At 54.6% G+C, this 15562-nt stretch overlaps 1 protein-coding gene and 1 long non-coding RNA gene across 4 annotated transcripts; one reads left to right on the forward strand and one right to left on the reverse strand.

Moving 5' to 3' along the window:
* The first annotated feature begins 1401 nt into the window (after window positions 1–1401).
* Window positions 1402–6265, forward strand: LOC114090313 (uncharacterized). 3 transcript variants are annotated; one of them, XR_011707069.1, is made up of 3 exons: window positions 1402–1467; window positions 2466–2699; window positions 6026–6265. It is a non-coding gene; the product is annotated as an uncharacterized lncRNA (long non-coding RNA). The 3 variants fall into 3 exon arrangements; XR_003582322.2 differs by lacking the exon at window positions 6026–6265 and adding an exon at window positions 5425–5531; XR_003582321.2 differs by lacking the exon at window positions 6026–6265 and adding an exon at window positions 4277–5011.
* Window positions 6266–6356: 91 nt separating this feature from the next.
* LOC114090311 (olfactory receptor 1f45-like) lies at window positions 6357–8281 on the reverse strand. The gene is made up of 2 exons (XM_027932465.2): window positions 7366–8281; window positions 6357–6603 (listed from the first exon to the last, which is right to left on the reverse strand). Exons 1-2 carry the CDS (start codon window positions 8279–8281, stop codon window positions 6554–6556), a joined length of 966 nt encoding a protein of 321 aa, XP_027788266.2. The 3' UTR covers window positions 6357–6553.
* Window positions 8282–15562: the final 7281 nt, after the last annotated feature.

A 15562-nucleotide genomic window follows, 5' to 3' on the forward strand; every position in this document is an offset into this window, starting at 1 on the left:
CCTTTGTGGTAAAGCAGTCTTGACCTCATGTCCAAGGATGTCAACATGGCGAAAGACACAGGCAGATAAGGGCCTATCAACAAGCCACACGCTGGGCGCACAGCCTCCCACTTGAGTCTGCAGCCCCAGCAGCTGGAGACATCTTATTCTCGGACTGCAGATAGGAGGCCAGGCTCTCCCTCAAGGTCACGCAGCCAGTGAGGTGGCTCCAGCTGAGGCTCCTTTGTCTTTAGAACCAACTCGAGAAATTGGTTGGGGGGGGTTGGGGACATGAGGCCCAAAGTGGCTCCCTATGGTCCCCCAGATTGTCGGTGACCCCAGACTCTAGCCCAGAGCTGGTGCCATGTCCTGAGCCCCCCTTTTCTTCCTGCCCACCCACCATTCATGTGCTGACTACTCCAGGCCGAGGCACCAGCGGTCATCTGGCTGCATCCCTGCTGTCCCTGGAGACCCCTGGACCGGCCTCGTCGCAGGTGGTGTGGCTAATTCCAGGCCTGACTCCACCTGCTCTGGAAAGGGAGCCCTCCCGCAGGACACGGCTGCCCGCTACATGGCCTTGTAGGGCAGACCCTTGTCCTTGGAACGCTGTCTTGCTCAGGGAGTTCCCGGAGGTGGAACCTGATGCCGGGAGGGCAGGAGGGGGCTAGGAATGGCCTTAGGGCCAAGCTATGTCCCCCCACCCCAATCGGGTCCTCTCCAGTCCCTGCCCTGCAGCCTCAGGGCTAGACTTGCACCCTCTCTGTGTAGCTGCCCCAGGAACACCTCAGGAGTCCTGGCCAAGAATGCAGGGGTCATTTGGAGTTCTGGACCCTGGGGACCCTGGCCCAGCTGTCCAGGCTGTGTGGCCTGGGACATGAGGTGGTTGAAAGTTGCCATTTATAGTTCAAGAGGAGTGAGCTCCCCCTCCCCCTCCTAAGTCTCCCACTGGGGGCTTCTGAGGACAGGGAGGGGGGGCACATCCCTGTCACCATCCCAGACACGAGGTCACTTATGGAGCATCTACTTCCAGCCACTGCAGTTCCGCTCTGCAGGTTTTAGGGGCACGGTGGCGGGCACGGTGGCGGACACGCCTCACCCTGGCGGGGGCAGAGGGACAATTACTGCAAACAATGAGGCCATTACCTTCAACAGGGCAGACAGCTGTCCCCGGAAGAATCTGAGAGCAAGTAGTTTATTTGGGAGTTGACCCAAGGAGACGGGAGGAGGGTGTGGGGATGCCAGACAGGGAGGGGTGACATCCCGCGGGCGGTCACCGAGCCAGTGACCACCGCGGGCAGCCGGGCGCAGTCCCGCCGCCGACCTCCGGGGGGCAGCAGAGAGCAGCCGAAGTTGAGCGGCCGCGGAGCCGGCGCCGCTGCGGAGCTCCCCGCCCGCGGGTGCGGGGGAAGGGGCGCCTGGTTGGGGGGGGGACCCCGGGAGCCCGGGAGACGCGGACAGAGAGCGGGGGCTGGAAACGCTCAAGGATGGGTAAGGCGGGCACCTGATTCGCCTCGATGGACGTCAGGCAAGGCTTCCTGCCCGGAGGAGGCGGCCTCGGAGGGTGGGCGTGGAGCACGACCAGAGGTGACAGGTGGGAGGGACGGACTGGGCAGGAGAACGTGTCCCCCTGAGTGCAGAGGTGGGGATGGCGCCTGAGTAACCGAGGACACTGGGATACCCCTCCCCACCCTGGAACCTGAAGCTTGCAGAGAGACTTGGGGGGACAGAGTGAGTTCGCTGAGGACCAACAGGGGACAGCGGGGATGTCTTCAGCTTGTCTCTCACGAGGCTTAATCACTGAATAATAAAATAACAAGGATCAGAGCAAAAATCGCCCCGATGGGGGGACCCAGACGTGCCCGCCGCAGCCCTGCGCCCAGCAAGTTGCATGAGGTGTCGGGGGTGTGGGGGGCTCCGCGCTTCACCCGGAACCCGGGCAATGTCCTCGGGGGCCACCCCCCGCAAAACCTCGAGGTCCCACAGTTGGCGTGTGGCCAAGCCAGGATTTGACCCTGAGGGGGTCTGATTCCTGGGGACTCTGGAACACCACGACCGCCACGGTCTTGGTGACCCATCTGGGAAGGGGCCACCGGCTGGAGGGAGGGGAGCACAGGCCTGAGCCCCGCTCCCCAGTCTCTGGGACACACTCAGAGGGAACTGTGTGGGTTAAAGGGCCTGCCCACAAATGCCGCAAAACAGGCACGACCACAAGTTTGGCAGCATCGTCATGATAATTAGTAATAATGACAGTTGACAGACATGGCTGAGGGTGCCCGGGCGCTGTTCCGAGAGCCTTCTGTTCAGAAGCCCACTTCGCTTTCACAGTATCCCCCTGCGATGGGACTTGTGGCGGGTCCCATTTACAGATGGGGACACCGAGACAGAGAAAGGAAAGGTCACTTGCTCGAGCAGAGGCAGGGTTGGGATTGGACCCGGGGACAGGTCCAGAGTCCTCACGCTGACCTACTAAACTGTACCCTCGACAGCTTCTCCTGTTCCACTCCCAGTCCAAGTTGTGCCACAGAAGACAGCCACCGGGTGTCACTGACAGTTATCCATGGGCCTCTCTAATATCTGCACATCTCACAAGCAGGGGTGTGGACGGCTTTGGCTCCAGCTGTCCTTTCAAGGATGTTTGTAGAGCAAACAGCACTGGAGGATAGAGAGAGGTTCTTCCTGTGGAGCAGAGTGAAGGCTTGTTTGCTCTCCATAGAATCAAGGTGAGTCTCCGTCTCATAGAGGTAGAGCAGGTTGGTTTGTGTCCACTATAGAAATTGGGATTTCTAAGCTTGAAGCTTTTGGCTGTGGAACAAACCCCATGTGAGACTTGGGAAGCACCAGCTTAAACACAAAACTCACACTGCTTTCTGTGCCTCAGTTATAAAGTCCCCTTTTCTCTGACCCTAGTGTCCCCTGCTTTCTGCCAGCATCAATGAAATTGTAGGGTTTAAACAGACAGCTTACAAGTAGGGTAAAATCTCAAACTGCGTGGGTCCATTTCCACTACTATAACAAAACACCCAAGGCTGGGTAAATTTACGGGGAAAGAAGGTTTATTTAGCTCACAGTGCTGGAAGTAAAAGGCATTAGCTCAGCTCTAGTGAGGACTTACGGTGGATGATGTCACGAAGGCAGGGAAGGGCACACGCCAAGAATAAGAGGTCACACAGCCCCAGACGGAAACCGGCCAGTGATTCAGGGCTCAGGCTCATTCTTAAGACAACCTTCTCTTGGGAGAACTGACTCCAGGTTCCAGGGGGTGGGGGCGGGGGGGGGGCGCACACCTGTAATCCCAGCGGCTCCGCTCGGGAGGCTGAAGCAGGAGTATCCCCAGTTCAAAGCCAGCCTCAGCAAAAGTGAGGCGCTAAGCAACTGGGTGAGACCCTGTCTTTAAATAAAATACAAAATAGGGCGGGGGGTGTGGCTCAGTGGCTGAGTGCCCCTGAGTTCCATCCCTGGTACCTTCCTTAAAAATGATTAAAATGGTAAACTGTATAAAGTATAAATAAAATACATATATTTTATGTATTTTATAATGTAAAAAAAGTAGCAAAAATACAACTAAAACATTTGTTGAACACTCACTCTATGCTAGGCACTGAGTGTTTTAGAAGCACTGTCTCGGGGTTTACAATGTTGGCTGTTCCCACATCACCTCCGACTTTTGTCCATGTCTTACTTTGGGTTTCTCCAAAACAAGGGAGGTGGTCCCAGAAAGAACCGTGAGGGCCTAGGGAAAGGGGGCGGGAGGGGAGACACATTCATGAACGGAAACCGGCACTTGGCCTCCTGTGGAATCTTCTGAGCAACTGATGCAGGATTCCTCAAAGTCATCATCCCACTGAAGTGTTTAGGGGACTGGAAGGAATTGTCCACCAATTTTTTTTTAATTAATTTATTTATTTTTAGTTTTTGGCGGACACATCTTTATTTTATTTTTATGTGGTGCTGAGGATTGAACCCAGCGCCCCACGCATGCCAGGTGAGCACGCTACTGCTTGAGCCACATCCCCAGCCCTGCCCACCAATTCTTGGCCTTCAGTGGTTGACAGTTGTGCCTTAACCTATTTTCTGTTCCTGTAAGGATCTTACTGGATCATTAATAAAGGAAAGAGGCTTCCTTTGCCTCGTGGTCCCGAGGCTGGGAAGTCCAAGAGGGTGCAGTCAGTTTTCCATCACTATAACAAAGTACCGGAGATAGCGAATTTTATAAAGAGAAAAGGTTATTTGGGCTCACAGTTCGGAGGTTCCAGTAATGATCCATTGATCCCATTGTTTGGGGCCTGTGGCAAGGCAGCACATCATGGTGGCAGCATGTGGCCGAGCAAAATCCCTCACCTCATCAGCCAGGAAGCCAAAAGGAGGAAGGAGAAGGGGCTGGGTCCCTCGGTTCCTCTTGAGGGACTGGCGCTGCTTCGCTCATGGTGCAGCGTGGAAGGGCGCTGGCACGTGGTGTGCAGAAGAGACAACGCGACAGGTGGCTCGCTTCCTAACAGCCCACTCCTGCAGTCCCTGATCCAGCCTGGCGCTTGAGGTCCCCAGCGCCTCTGCTGAGGCTGTATCTGTCTGTCTGCCAAAGCTATCATCACTTACTCAATGTTTTTTTTTCCCTTTAAATATATCATTTTTTAAAAAATGTAAAATAGGGCTGGGGTTGTAGCTCGGTGGCAGAGTGCCTGCCTGGCACTCCTAGCCCTGGGTTCCATCCCAGCCCTGCAAAAATAGACATGAACGTGTGACTCTGTATCTACGTTATATTCTTCTTCAGTCTCCCTTGAGGTGAGACAGTGTTGGTGACTAAGTTTTCACCTGTGGAGTGTGAATGCAAATTACGTGTCCTTCTGGGGGAGACTTAGCTCCTCCTGCTCCCATTTCCCCCTACAGTTGACACCCTTATCCTTGGGTGATACGTTCTAAGAAATCCCTGCCCCCGTGGATTCTGGAAGCCACCGATAGTACTGGGCCTTCTGTATCCTATGTTTCCCCTATACATACCTAATTACGATAGTTTAATTTATACATTAAGCATGAGAATAACAATAACTAATAATAAAATAGAATAATTATAACAATAAAAAAGTTATATGAATGTGGCCTCTCTCAAAATATCTTGTGCTGTACTCACCCTTCTTGGGATGATGTGACAATGCGTACATGGTGATGTGAAATAAGGCAAATGACATAGGCATTATGACATAGCATAGGGTTACTATGTAAGGGTTATTTCAACATAAGGACTATGATATATGGACACTCTATCTGAAACCAAAATGGCTGCCAGATAACTAATGGGTGGGTAGCATATACAGCCTGTACACACTGGACATAGGGATAATTCATGTCCTGGGTGGGATGGCTTGAGAAGTCATCATGTTACCTAGAATACCATGCAGTTGGCAACTTACAAATTATTTATTTCTGGAAATTTCCATTTAATCCTTACAGACTGTGGTTGAGTGTGCATAACTGAAGCTACAGTGTGCAATACTGTGGATGAGAGAACTGAGCACAGAGGTGTGTGCCTGAAATTCCAGTGGCCTGAGAGGCTGAGGCAGGAGGATTGCAAGTTTAAAGCCAGCCTCAGGAACTTAGTAAGATCCTGTCTAATATAAAAAAAATGAAAGGTGCTGGGGAGGTAGCTCAGTGGTAGAGCAGCCTGGGTTTGGTCCTCTGCACTACAAACAAAGCAACAACAACCACAAACTGTGGATAAGGGAAGACCTGTTGAAAAACAGGAACATAGACAGGCCTGCGACCCAGCTTGCAGACAAGGCGATGACTTAGGTTTGCTAACGACAGAAAATGGAAGCAACCTAGAATCGGGCTATGGTTTGAACAAGTCACCCCAAAAGCATGTATTGGAAATTTAATCCCCAGTGTTTGGGGAGGTGGGGCCTAACGAGAGGCAATTAGATCACAAAGGTGGAGCGAATAAATGAATGCTGTTATTGCAGGAGTGGCTTTATCATTGTGAGAGTGGATTTATTACAAAGAGGAGTTCAGTTCCCTTTTATTCTCTCTCCCTTTTACCCTTTCTCCTCCACAGGATGAGGCATTGAGGGGGCCCTTGTCCTGGACTTCCCAGCCTCCAGAACGGTGAGGATATACATTTTGTGATAGCAGCCCTGGCAAACTGATACGGCAAGAAGGCCATTCATTCTAACTGGTACAGAGGTTGGTACCAGAAGTGGGGTGTTTGCTTTATGAAAATGGTTGCATTAGCTTAGTGGCCAGGAGGCAAAGACATCAGCATTGCAGACTGTCGAGCTGGGGACCGTTGTCACACCAAAGAACATTTGGGAAGACCATCACCTGCGAATAGCTGTAGGGCTGGCCATGTGTCCTCCTAGTCTGTGCTTCTAGAATGATTAGAAAGAAAAAGGGATGCCACTTTATATTGGCTGCTTTTTGCTGCTTTTGGAAAACCATGACAAGAAATAGAGAGTCTTAGCAAGAACTGGCCACCTCTCAGAGTCGTAAAATCACAGGATTGGATGAGCCAACAGCTTTCTGCCTCTCAGGCAGTAACAGCGGGGCTCTTGCCATCTTCCCAAGGCTATTGATTCAGAGAACCTCAAGGTAGCATCTGTTTCCTGAGAGTGACAAAGGCGTGGTAGTTCAAGGAATTAAACAGACACAAGGACTCAGCTAGCAAAGAGCACTGCCGCAGTCTGGCTGGGCATAATTCAGGAGCCACTTGTCAAAAGAAAGGAACTTTATTTTTAGAACACACACGCCACACCACACAGCTCCTCAGGAAAAACCCTCAGAGCCCAACTGCCACCACCTGCTTCCCACAAGCCTCTCAACCTCCCCCACTCCTCCTCCTCTTGAGGCCGATTGGCTGGGTCAAGTGGGCGGAGCCAAAAAGTCCCCCAATGAGCAGCTCCGTGGTCTGAAAGGGCGGGGAAACAGCCCAATGAGCATCACCGCAGAGGAGCCAATCAGTTGGCAGCTGGAAGTTTGCTGGGACCCCTTGGGCTGTGGCTCTCAACAGAGCACCCGCTGTATTCCCGACAGTGGGTGAACCAGAAGCAGCGGGACCAGAGTTCTGCTCAGGTTTTTCAAGAAACAGAATCCAGAGCAGGACTTGAATCCTGGCCTCTCTGGTTTCCGGGTTCATTTAAAAACCCGTGTGTTCTCCAGGCTGGAGTAGACTCCAGGGTCAGGGATTTGTTCATTTCTCCTGCATCCTCATCCCATGACAGAGCATCTAGAGCAGAATAGATGCTCCAAAAACAGGTGTTGGAAGAATGAAAAAAATAATAATAATAGAAAGCAATGCGAAGGCAACATTTAAGATTGGGAGGTTTAGGACAGGGGGCATCATATGTGGCTCCTGGACCTCCCAACCTTCCAGTCATTTAAGAAAACCCGGCTTCCTGCTGATGAGGGCCCCCAGGGCTCCCTTCATGTCGCTGTTGCGCAGGCTGTAGATGAAGGGGTTCAGCATGGGGGTGACCACCGTGTACATCACTGCAGCAGCCGTGTCCTTCTGGGCCGTGTGGGAGGACATGGGGCTGAAGTAAACCCCAATGAGTGTCCCATAGAACAGGGACACCACAGACAGATGCGAGCCACAGGTGGAGAAAGCCTTGCGTTTTCCGCCCGCGGACGGGACCCTCAGCACGGCCGCAGCGATGCGCGTGTACGAGACCAGGATGCCCGCGAAGGGCACGATGATGGGCAGGGCGCCCACCGTGTCCACCAGCACCTTGTTGAGGAAGGTGTCCGAGCAGGCCAGCTTCAGCAGGGGGCTGAGGTCGCAGAAGAAATGGGGGACCTGGTTGTGGGTGCAGAAAGAGAGGCGGGTCAGGAGGACCGTGTGGGTCAGGGCGTTCCCGAAGGCGGCTGTCCAAGACATGGCCACCAGGAGGCCGCAGAGCCGGGGCGTGACGGTCGTGGCGTAATGCAGAGGGTGACAGATGGCCGCGTAGCGGTCATAGGCCATGGCGGTCAGCAGGAAGCTGTCGATGCCGGCGAACCAGATGAAGAAGAACATCTGGGTCAGGCAGCCGGAGTAGGGGATCCCCCTGCGTCCTGACGCGTGGTTGGCCAGCGTCTTGGGGACGGTGGTGGAGGTGAAGCAGACGTCCACGGAGGCCAGGTTGGCCAGGAAGAAGTACATGGGCGTGTGCAGCCGGGGGTCGGCGACGATGGCCAGGATGATGAGCAGGTTCCCCAGCCCCGTGACCAGGTACATGGACAGGAAGGCGACGAACAGGAGCCGCCGCTGCCTGGGGTCCTCCGAGAGGCCCAGGAGCAGGAACTCGGAGACCCGGGTGAGGTTGGCTCCTTCCATGACGCCCCTGGACGATCAGCAAGGGAGGGGAGCTGTCCGTGGTGCCGACCGGGGTCAGCTCCTCCCACCCGGGTGTCCCCCCAGGTCCCGTCCCTCTGGTGGCTGCAGATAGTCCACAGATCCCTCCGCCACCCCCGCAGCAGATCCCCCTCCCCCGCCCCGGCTGCTCCATCCTCAGCAGAAAACACCGGGGTGGACACTGTTCATCCCAACGCCCTCCAGCTCACGGGATGTCACCTACAGCTTGGGGGACAGGCTGGATGTCACCTACAGCTTGGGGGACAACTCCATGCAACTGACCATTTCTTCCGGCCACCACCTCCCCCTCTGTGCTCAAGGCTCCATCTGGCCACAGGGGCAGGCTGAGCCTGTGTCCACCCTAAAGTGGAAGTCCTGGGACCAGACACCCCCAGGAGGGTCGCTCCTCTGGTGAGGGACAGAGTTCATGGTTGAATCCCGTTTCCTCATTTCTGAGGGTTCGCGGGAGAACCTGGGTCCTCGGCGGGATCACCCCTCTCTTGCCCCAGGGGAGCCTCCTGGGCCACACCCACCATGTGAGCCCGAGTTCCGCTGCTGGAGGAGACACTTGAAGCTGGCAGTGAGCGGGGCTTATTAGCTCAAGGTGCCAGCACTGCTTGGCTCTGGGGGGGACCTCATGGGAGATGGCATCACGTGGTGGGAGCACTGTGAGGGGGGAGATCCCATGGAAGGTGGAGGTCCCCAGTGGAAGGTGGCCGGCCAGGACCCAGTGAGAACTCCCCTGCTTCCCTCCAAGGTCAGCACCCTAAGGTGACCTGACCGCCTCCCAGGAGGCCCCACCTCTTAAAGTCTCCGCCCCTCCCACATCTCCACACCGGGGGCCTGGCTGCCCCACATGAACCTTTAGGGGACACTCAACTATACCCAAGCCACAGGCCCCTTCCTCCCATTCTTCCCCTGGATACTCACTGGGCCTTCTGGGAGTGTCCATGAAATGAACTGCTCACCCTCAAACCCTTGACTCCCAACCTGCCTTGGGAAGTCCTCCAGCTAGGGCACAGAGAGGCCAAACTCCCTCCGTCCTGGAAAGAAGCCCTTTCTTAGCACTCCCTCTGCTCCCCGGGACCTCAACCCTCCTCAAACACATGGCCCATCAAGGGCCACCAGACAGCCTATCGCTAATCCAGGATTGACAGCGGGCCAGCAGGCACCAGGACGGTCATCCTGTGGCGGCTGATAAACACCATCGTAGGTCCTCCAGAGGACAGGGAGACTCTCACAATAAAAACCAAGACGTAGACCCATCATTCCAGGCTGGTAGCTGTTGAGTGGTGCAGTGGTCTTGGCCAAGTGGGCACCTGGAAAGAGCCCTTGCAGAACTTTCTGCCGCCTTGGCCCGTGTCTCTGTGTGCAGTGTGGCTGTGTTTGTGAAATCCTCTGCACACCAGAGAAGGTACCTGTTTATCATTATCCTTAAATTTCAAGGTCGGTTTTGGTGTTGAAAAGTTAAGATTTACTTTGGTTTTTGTTGTTTTGTTTTGCAATTTTTTTGTATAAGTCAAAATGTGGAATTTTTTTTTTTTTGTATTGGGGATTTAACCCAGGGGCAATTTACCACTGAGTTACATACATCCCAGTCTTTATTTGTATTAGTTGTTGATGGACCTTTATTTTATGTATTTGTATGTGGTGCTGAGAATCAAACCCAGGGCCTCACACATGCTAGGCAAGGCATCTACCACTGAGCCACAACCCAGACCCTGCTGGGATTAATCTTTAAAAATCTTTTAAGGGGCTGGGGTTGTGGCTCAGAGGTAGAGTGCTTGCCTAGCACGTGTGAGGCACTGGGTTCCATCCTCAGCACCACATAAAAATAAATAAAGGCATCGTGTCCATCTACAGCTACATTTTTAAAAATCTTTTAAAAATTAAAAAAACAAAAAACAGACAGGCATGATGGTGCATGCCTGTTATCCCAGCCGCTCAGGAGGCTGAGGCAGGAGGATCGCAAGTTCAAAGACAGCCTCAGCAACTTAGCAAGGCCCTAAGCAACTTAACAAGACCCTGTCTCAATCAATCAATCAATCAATCAATCAATCAATGACCCCTGTCATTGACATGTAATGATCGTTCGTATTTCGGGGTCCAGTGCGGTCGGTCAGTACATGAATACAATGTGTGACGATTGGCTGTAAGAGCCGGTGACTCGAGCCTGGACTCCATCGCAGGGAACACCAGCTCCATCCATCTGGGTGGTTCACACCCCCAAATCTTGGAGTCACCGCCAGCTGCCTTTCTTGGAACCGACCCCAGAGCCTTTGACAGAACCTGTCGGCTCCGCCCTCCACCCCCCACCCAGCACCTGAGCCGTCTCACCACTCTCCCTCCCACTGCGCCAACCGCTGTCCTCACCACTGGGATCTGGGATTGTCACCTAACTGGTTTGTCCTCTTCCACTCCTGCCCCGATGTCCACATGACCGTCAGGGAAATCCTTCTGGAACGTGGATCTGTGTCCTCAGCCCGTGGTCTAGAGCCCACCTTGGAGAAAACCCACAGCCGCTCCCCTTGCCTGCAGACCCTGTTGGCCGCCCCGCCCCGTCACCTCTGGGTGCCTCCTCTCCCTCCTGCTCCTTTGGGTGCCTTGGTGCTCCTTGGACCCGGGCATGCTCCTGCCTCAGGCCTTTGCGCCCCTCTTCTCTCTGCTCAGAATTATCCCCCTCCCACTGGACTCTCCTTTCTCTCCCTGGCCTCCATGATAAAATCCCCATCGAGCAGGTGGAAGAACTTTCACAGAAGTAAGTTAGATCTGGTCCTCCACAAATTCTGTCCCCATGCCAGTTAGAACCTGCACATTCCGCCCCCCGGCTGACCTCCCCCATTTCAAGTCATGCTCCTGCCCCCCAGCCACAGGGGTCTCTTGGTCCAAGATTGGTCCTGCCTCAGGACCTTGACACCTGCTAGGGACAGCTCTTCCCTGAGGACTTCTCTCCAGTCTTTCAGGTCAACTCCAAGTGCCTCCTTTGCCTGTAGCTCAGCCATGGCTGCCGGGCCTTCCCTTGTCTTATGAGTTATGTGTCTGGACTGGAGAGAGGTCTCCCTGGACTCGTCGCCTGCTGCCCTCTCCCTCCCCCTTTGGACAGGAAGTCTACACATCCCTGTTACTTTGTCCACTACTTAGGGAACATCTTCAGTGAACAGGAATTCTGAGATGATGACCAAGACCTGGCTCCACCCCATCCCAGCAGCAGCAGCAGGAGATATGACGGAGCAGGTCGCAGGAGAGGTGGCCCGTGCCTCTTATGGCCAAGCAGCAAATAAAACAGGCTCAACCTCGCCAACAGCCGGGAACCAGAAGTCACACCCCGTCCACCCAGTCAAAACCAAAGCACCTGACGTCGTCTAGCCTTGGCCTGGTCACAGAGCAGAGGGACGCTCAGTCACGACAGGGAGCCCACCGGGTGGTGGAACTACATTGGAGAGGGACTGAGGAACACGAGGAAGTCGAAGCCGTGGTGCTCCAGGACCCAGCGCTTCCAGCCCAAGTGTGGCCCCCACTCAGGGTGCCCAGAGCCCCAGAAATGGGAACAGCTGCACCAAGCTGCACAAATGTCATAACACAATGCAGGGCAGGAAAAAAATGTCCTAGAAGGACACACACAGAACGGTGTCACTTACATGAAGCCTGAAAACCTACAGCACAACTCTCCATGGAGGCAGGTGGTAGAGGCCATGGAGGCCATGGAGGCTCAGACCCCTCTAAGCTGCACCTGACACTTCTCCTGTTACTTAAGTCACCTCCACGGGGCTCATAGGCCCACTCCAGTGTGAAAGCTACGCAAATACAACACTGTGTTGACCAGGAGACGAGGACAAGAGGAGGTCAGCGCGTGTCCAGCACAGATGCAAATTCTTTTTCTTTCTTTTTTTTGTGAAGGGTACCAGGATTGAACCTAGGGGCACTTAATCACTGAACCACATCCCCAGCCCTTTTTATATTTTTTTATTTAGAGACAGGGCCTCACTGAGTTGCTTACTGCCTCGCTAAGTTGCTGAGGCTGGCTTTGAACTCACGATCCTCCTGCCTCAGCCTCCTGAGCTGCTGGGATGACAGGTGTGCCCCACTGCGCCCGGTCAGGTGTGATTGTTTAAAATACTTTTGATCCATGGGTGACAGAATCCACGGACGTGGGACCCAGTGATCTGGAGGTCCGCTGTGACATTCCATGGGCACATTTTACAGTGTCAAGAAATAATGGAGACGAGATGATCCAGGATGTTGATATGTCTGAAAGACACAGATGGAGATGATAGATACAGAAGGGAGGCAGATACATCGTCTAGCCTTGGATTCATAGGAAGATAGATTATAGAAGATAGATAAAAAGATAGATGGTCAATCGGTGGATAGGCAGAAAGATAGATAGGACAGCAGAGATGGCTGACGCGGGGTGTGTGACTATCATCCCGGAGGCTGGGGAGGCCGAGGCAGGAGGATCGTGAGTTCAAAGCCAGCCTCAGCAACAGTGAGGCCCTAAGCAACTCAGTGAGACCCTGTCTCTAAATAAAACACAAAATAGGGCTGGGGATGTGGCTCAGTGGTCGAGTGCCCCTGAGTTCAATCCCCAGTAACGAAGCCTCCCCAAAAAAGGTATCAGAGAAGATAGATCTGCGTAGGAGAGAGAGGCTCGGCAGACAGACGGCGAACAAGAGAGACGGTGGTGAGGGATGGATGGATGGACGCTGGGTAGGGAGAGAGAAAGGGAAGGAGAGAACCACAAGTGGAGGTTCATGGGGGGGTGAGAGTGGGGGGGGCTTCTTTCTACCTGAGACATTCCCTTCTCAACGTGGTGATGAACGGAAGCCGGGCCCACTTGGGTTTTATGGTGTTCCTTTCCAGCGGGCGCTCCCTCTGAGCCCAGCCCCGGCCCCCAGCTTGGACCTTTAGCTGTCCCTTTTCAATGCCCAAGGACACGTGGGTGCACACACCGTGGTCCCCAACTTCAAGGGTAGTGGGTGGCGGTGGGTGACTTACTCTCCAGTCCACCCTCTCCAATGGCCACCAGGGCAAAAGACCTGCCTCTCTTTTGCTTAAAATCTTGCACTGGCTCCCCGTGTCCCTGCTGTAGAGGGCTAACGTTTATGATGCTCTTCTTGGACACCAGGCACCGGGGCAGGGAATTCAACAAGCTTCACCGTACCAAACCCTCCCAGGTAGGGAATGAGGAAGTTCAAAGAGAATAATTAACCACTCAGGATTTTATAGTCTCATTCCAAAGCTCTTAAAATTGCCACACAGAACTCAGAAGGGGGAGCCTCTTAGCAGGGCTTCCCGAGTCGTTCTACTTTCCTTACACAGACAAGTGAGCCCAGAGAGGCAAAGCCACTTCCCCAAGGTCACACAGTAGGCTTGGCTGCAGACTCCACTGCAGGCTGCTTGCTGAGGCCCCTCTCCTTCCACTGCCTGGCTCTCTCTGTCCCCACTCACCTGTGGGAGGTGTCGCTCTGGCTTTGGAGATGTGGCAGGAGGGGAGCCAGCCCTTCCAGGAAGATGTCCTGAGCTGGGTGTGACACAGGAGGCAGACCTCGGCCCCAGCCGGGGAGCGCAGGACCTGGCGCGGCACATGGCCCCCTCCATCTCACCCCTGGGCTCAGTCCCTGGTGTCTCATTAGGACACCTGCTAATTGTCTGCTCTGTTCGCTGTCCCTGCTGGGCCGGCCTCTTAGGGAAGGAGGGCCTCCCTGGCCCATTCGGACTTTTCCCTCCACACCTGCTGAGCAGGGCGCGGGGGCGCTGGGCCTCTTTGGGGGACCTCCCTGCAGAGCACGGTTTCCAAGTGTTCCCTCAGCGCCCCGGCACCTGGCCAAGCCCTGGGGCACATCTCTGGCTGTCCATGGCTGGAAGCAACGACTTCTTAACATTTATCTATTTGTTATTGATTTAAAATTTTTTTACATTTTTTATTTTATCAACTTATTTTTATATGGGGCTGAGAATGGAACCAGGGCCTCACACATGCCAGGCCAGTGCTCTGCCCCTGGGCCACCTCCCCAGCCCTATTTTGTATTTTATTTAGAGAACAGGGTCTCACTGAGTTGCTTAGCGCCTCACTGTTGCTGAGGCTGGCTTTGAACTTGCCATCCTCCTGCCTCAGCCTCCAGAACTGCTGGGATCACAGGCGTGTGCCCCACGCCCAGCCTCTATAGCCATTTCTTATCCCTCATTCTATTCTAGAAAAAGCTTTCTCAAGCCTCAGGGCCTTTGCACATGTGTTCTCTCTGCTTGGAACGCCCCTACCCCTCCTGACACATGTGCCCAAGCCCCCCTGCGGGTGCATTCCTGCCACTGTTCTGCACCTGCAGGACCCCTGCCCTGGGCCATTCTGACATTCTGACTGTCACCCCCAGCCTGGGGTTTCTCAAGGGCAGGGCCTGGGGCTGAGCTTCCTCTGTGTCCCCCAAAGCCCCCCAGCAGGGCCCTGGAGAGGCTGTTTTGGCAACGGGCTCTTGCCCTTTGGGTGGGCAGTGCTGTGGCTTGGATGCGGTGTGTCTCCTCCGAACTCAGGTTGGAACGCGATGCCCTCATCAGGCACTAAGAGGTGGCCCGGGGACTCTGAGAAGCCATTAGGGCTCTGCTTTCAGGGATGGATCAACCCCTCTTGTGACTGATGGGGTAGGGGTCCTCTTGAAGGGGGGCGGCTGTAAAGGGCAGTTCTGCGAGGTCTCTGGCACTCCCTGTCCCTCCATGTGCGACGCACTGAGCCACCAGATTTGGCCCTTTGACCGAGGACCAGCGCCATGAGCCCAGGGAAGCCTCTTTCCTTTATGATCGACCCAGCGCGGGCTACTGTGTGATCAGTAACGGGAAACGGACTGAGACGGGCGCGAAGTCCCTGTGAGGGCCACGCTGTCATTCCCATGTGCCGTCGGTCCTTGGTTCACTGGTATAGGCACCTACGTGCCCTGAGCCCCAGGCCGGACGAGGAGTTCCTTACCCCGAATGCGGCTCCCAGTGAGAAAGAGAAATCGGGAGCCCCTCACCCACACGACTAGGTGACAAAGGCTGCCAGAGATAGGGAAGTGGGTCCCGCTTAGGGCCAGGGAAGGCTCCTAGAGGAGGAGGTGACACTGACCTGAGAAATGATGAACAGAGGGGAGTTGGCCAAAGTGGGGAGGGGAGGGTGATGGGCCTCCCTGAGGGAGGGGTGGAGGCCCAGCCTGGGCTCCCAGCCTGGTGGGGGGTGGGCCCTGCCCCGCCTCCCAGCCAACACACTATCAGGACCTGGAGTGAACCCTATTTCTA

Source organism: Marmota flaviventris, chromosome 1 (assembly GCF_047511675.1).
Source record: "Marmota flaviventris isolate mMarFla1 chromosome 1, mMarFla1.hap1, whole genome shotgun sequence".
In the NCBI taxonomy this organism is placed as follows: domain Eukaryota; kingdom Metazoa; phylum Chordata; class Mammalia; order Rodentia; family Sciuridae; genus Marmota; species Marmota flaviventris.

What these genes read in the sequence shown, in the direction of transcription:
- LOC114090311 (XM_027932465.2), bottom strand. Translation starts at nt 8,281, where the DNA reads ATGGAAGGAGCCAACCTCACCCGGGTCTCCGAGTTCCTGCTCCTGGGC. An exon ending in AGCCCTGGGGGCCCTCATCA is followed by an intron (nt 6,604 to 7,365) that starts GCAGGAAGCCGG and finishes GTCTGTTTAATT; the next exon opens with CCTTGAACTACCACGCCTTT.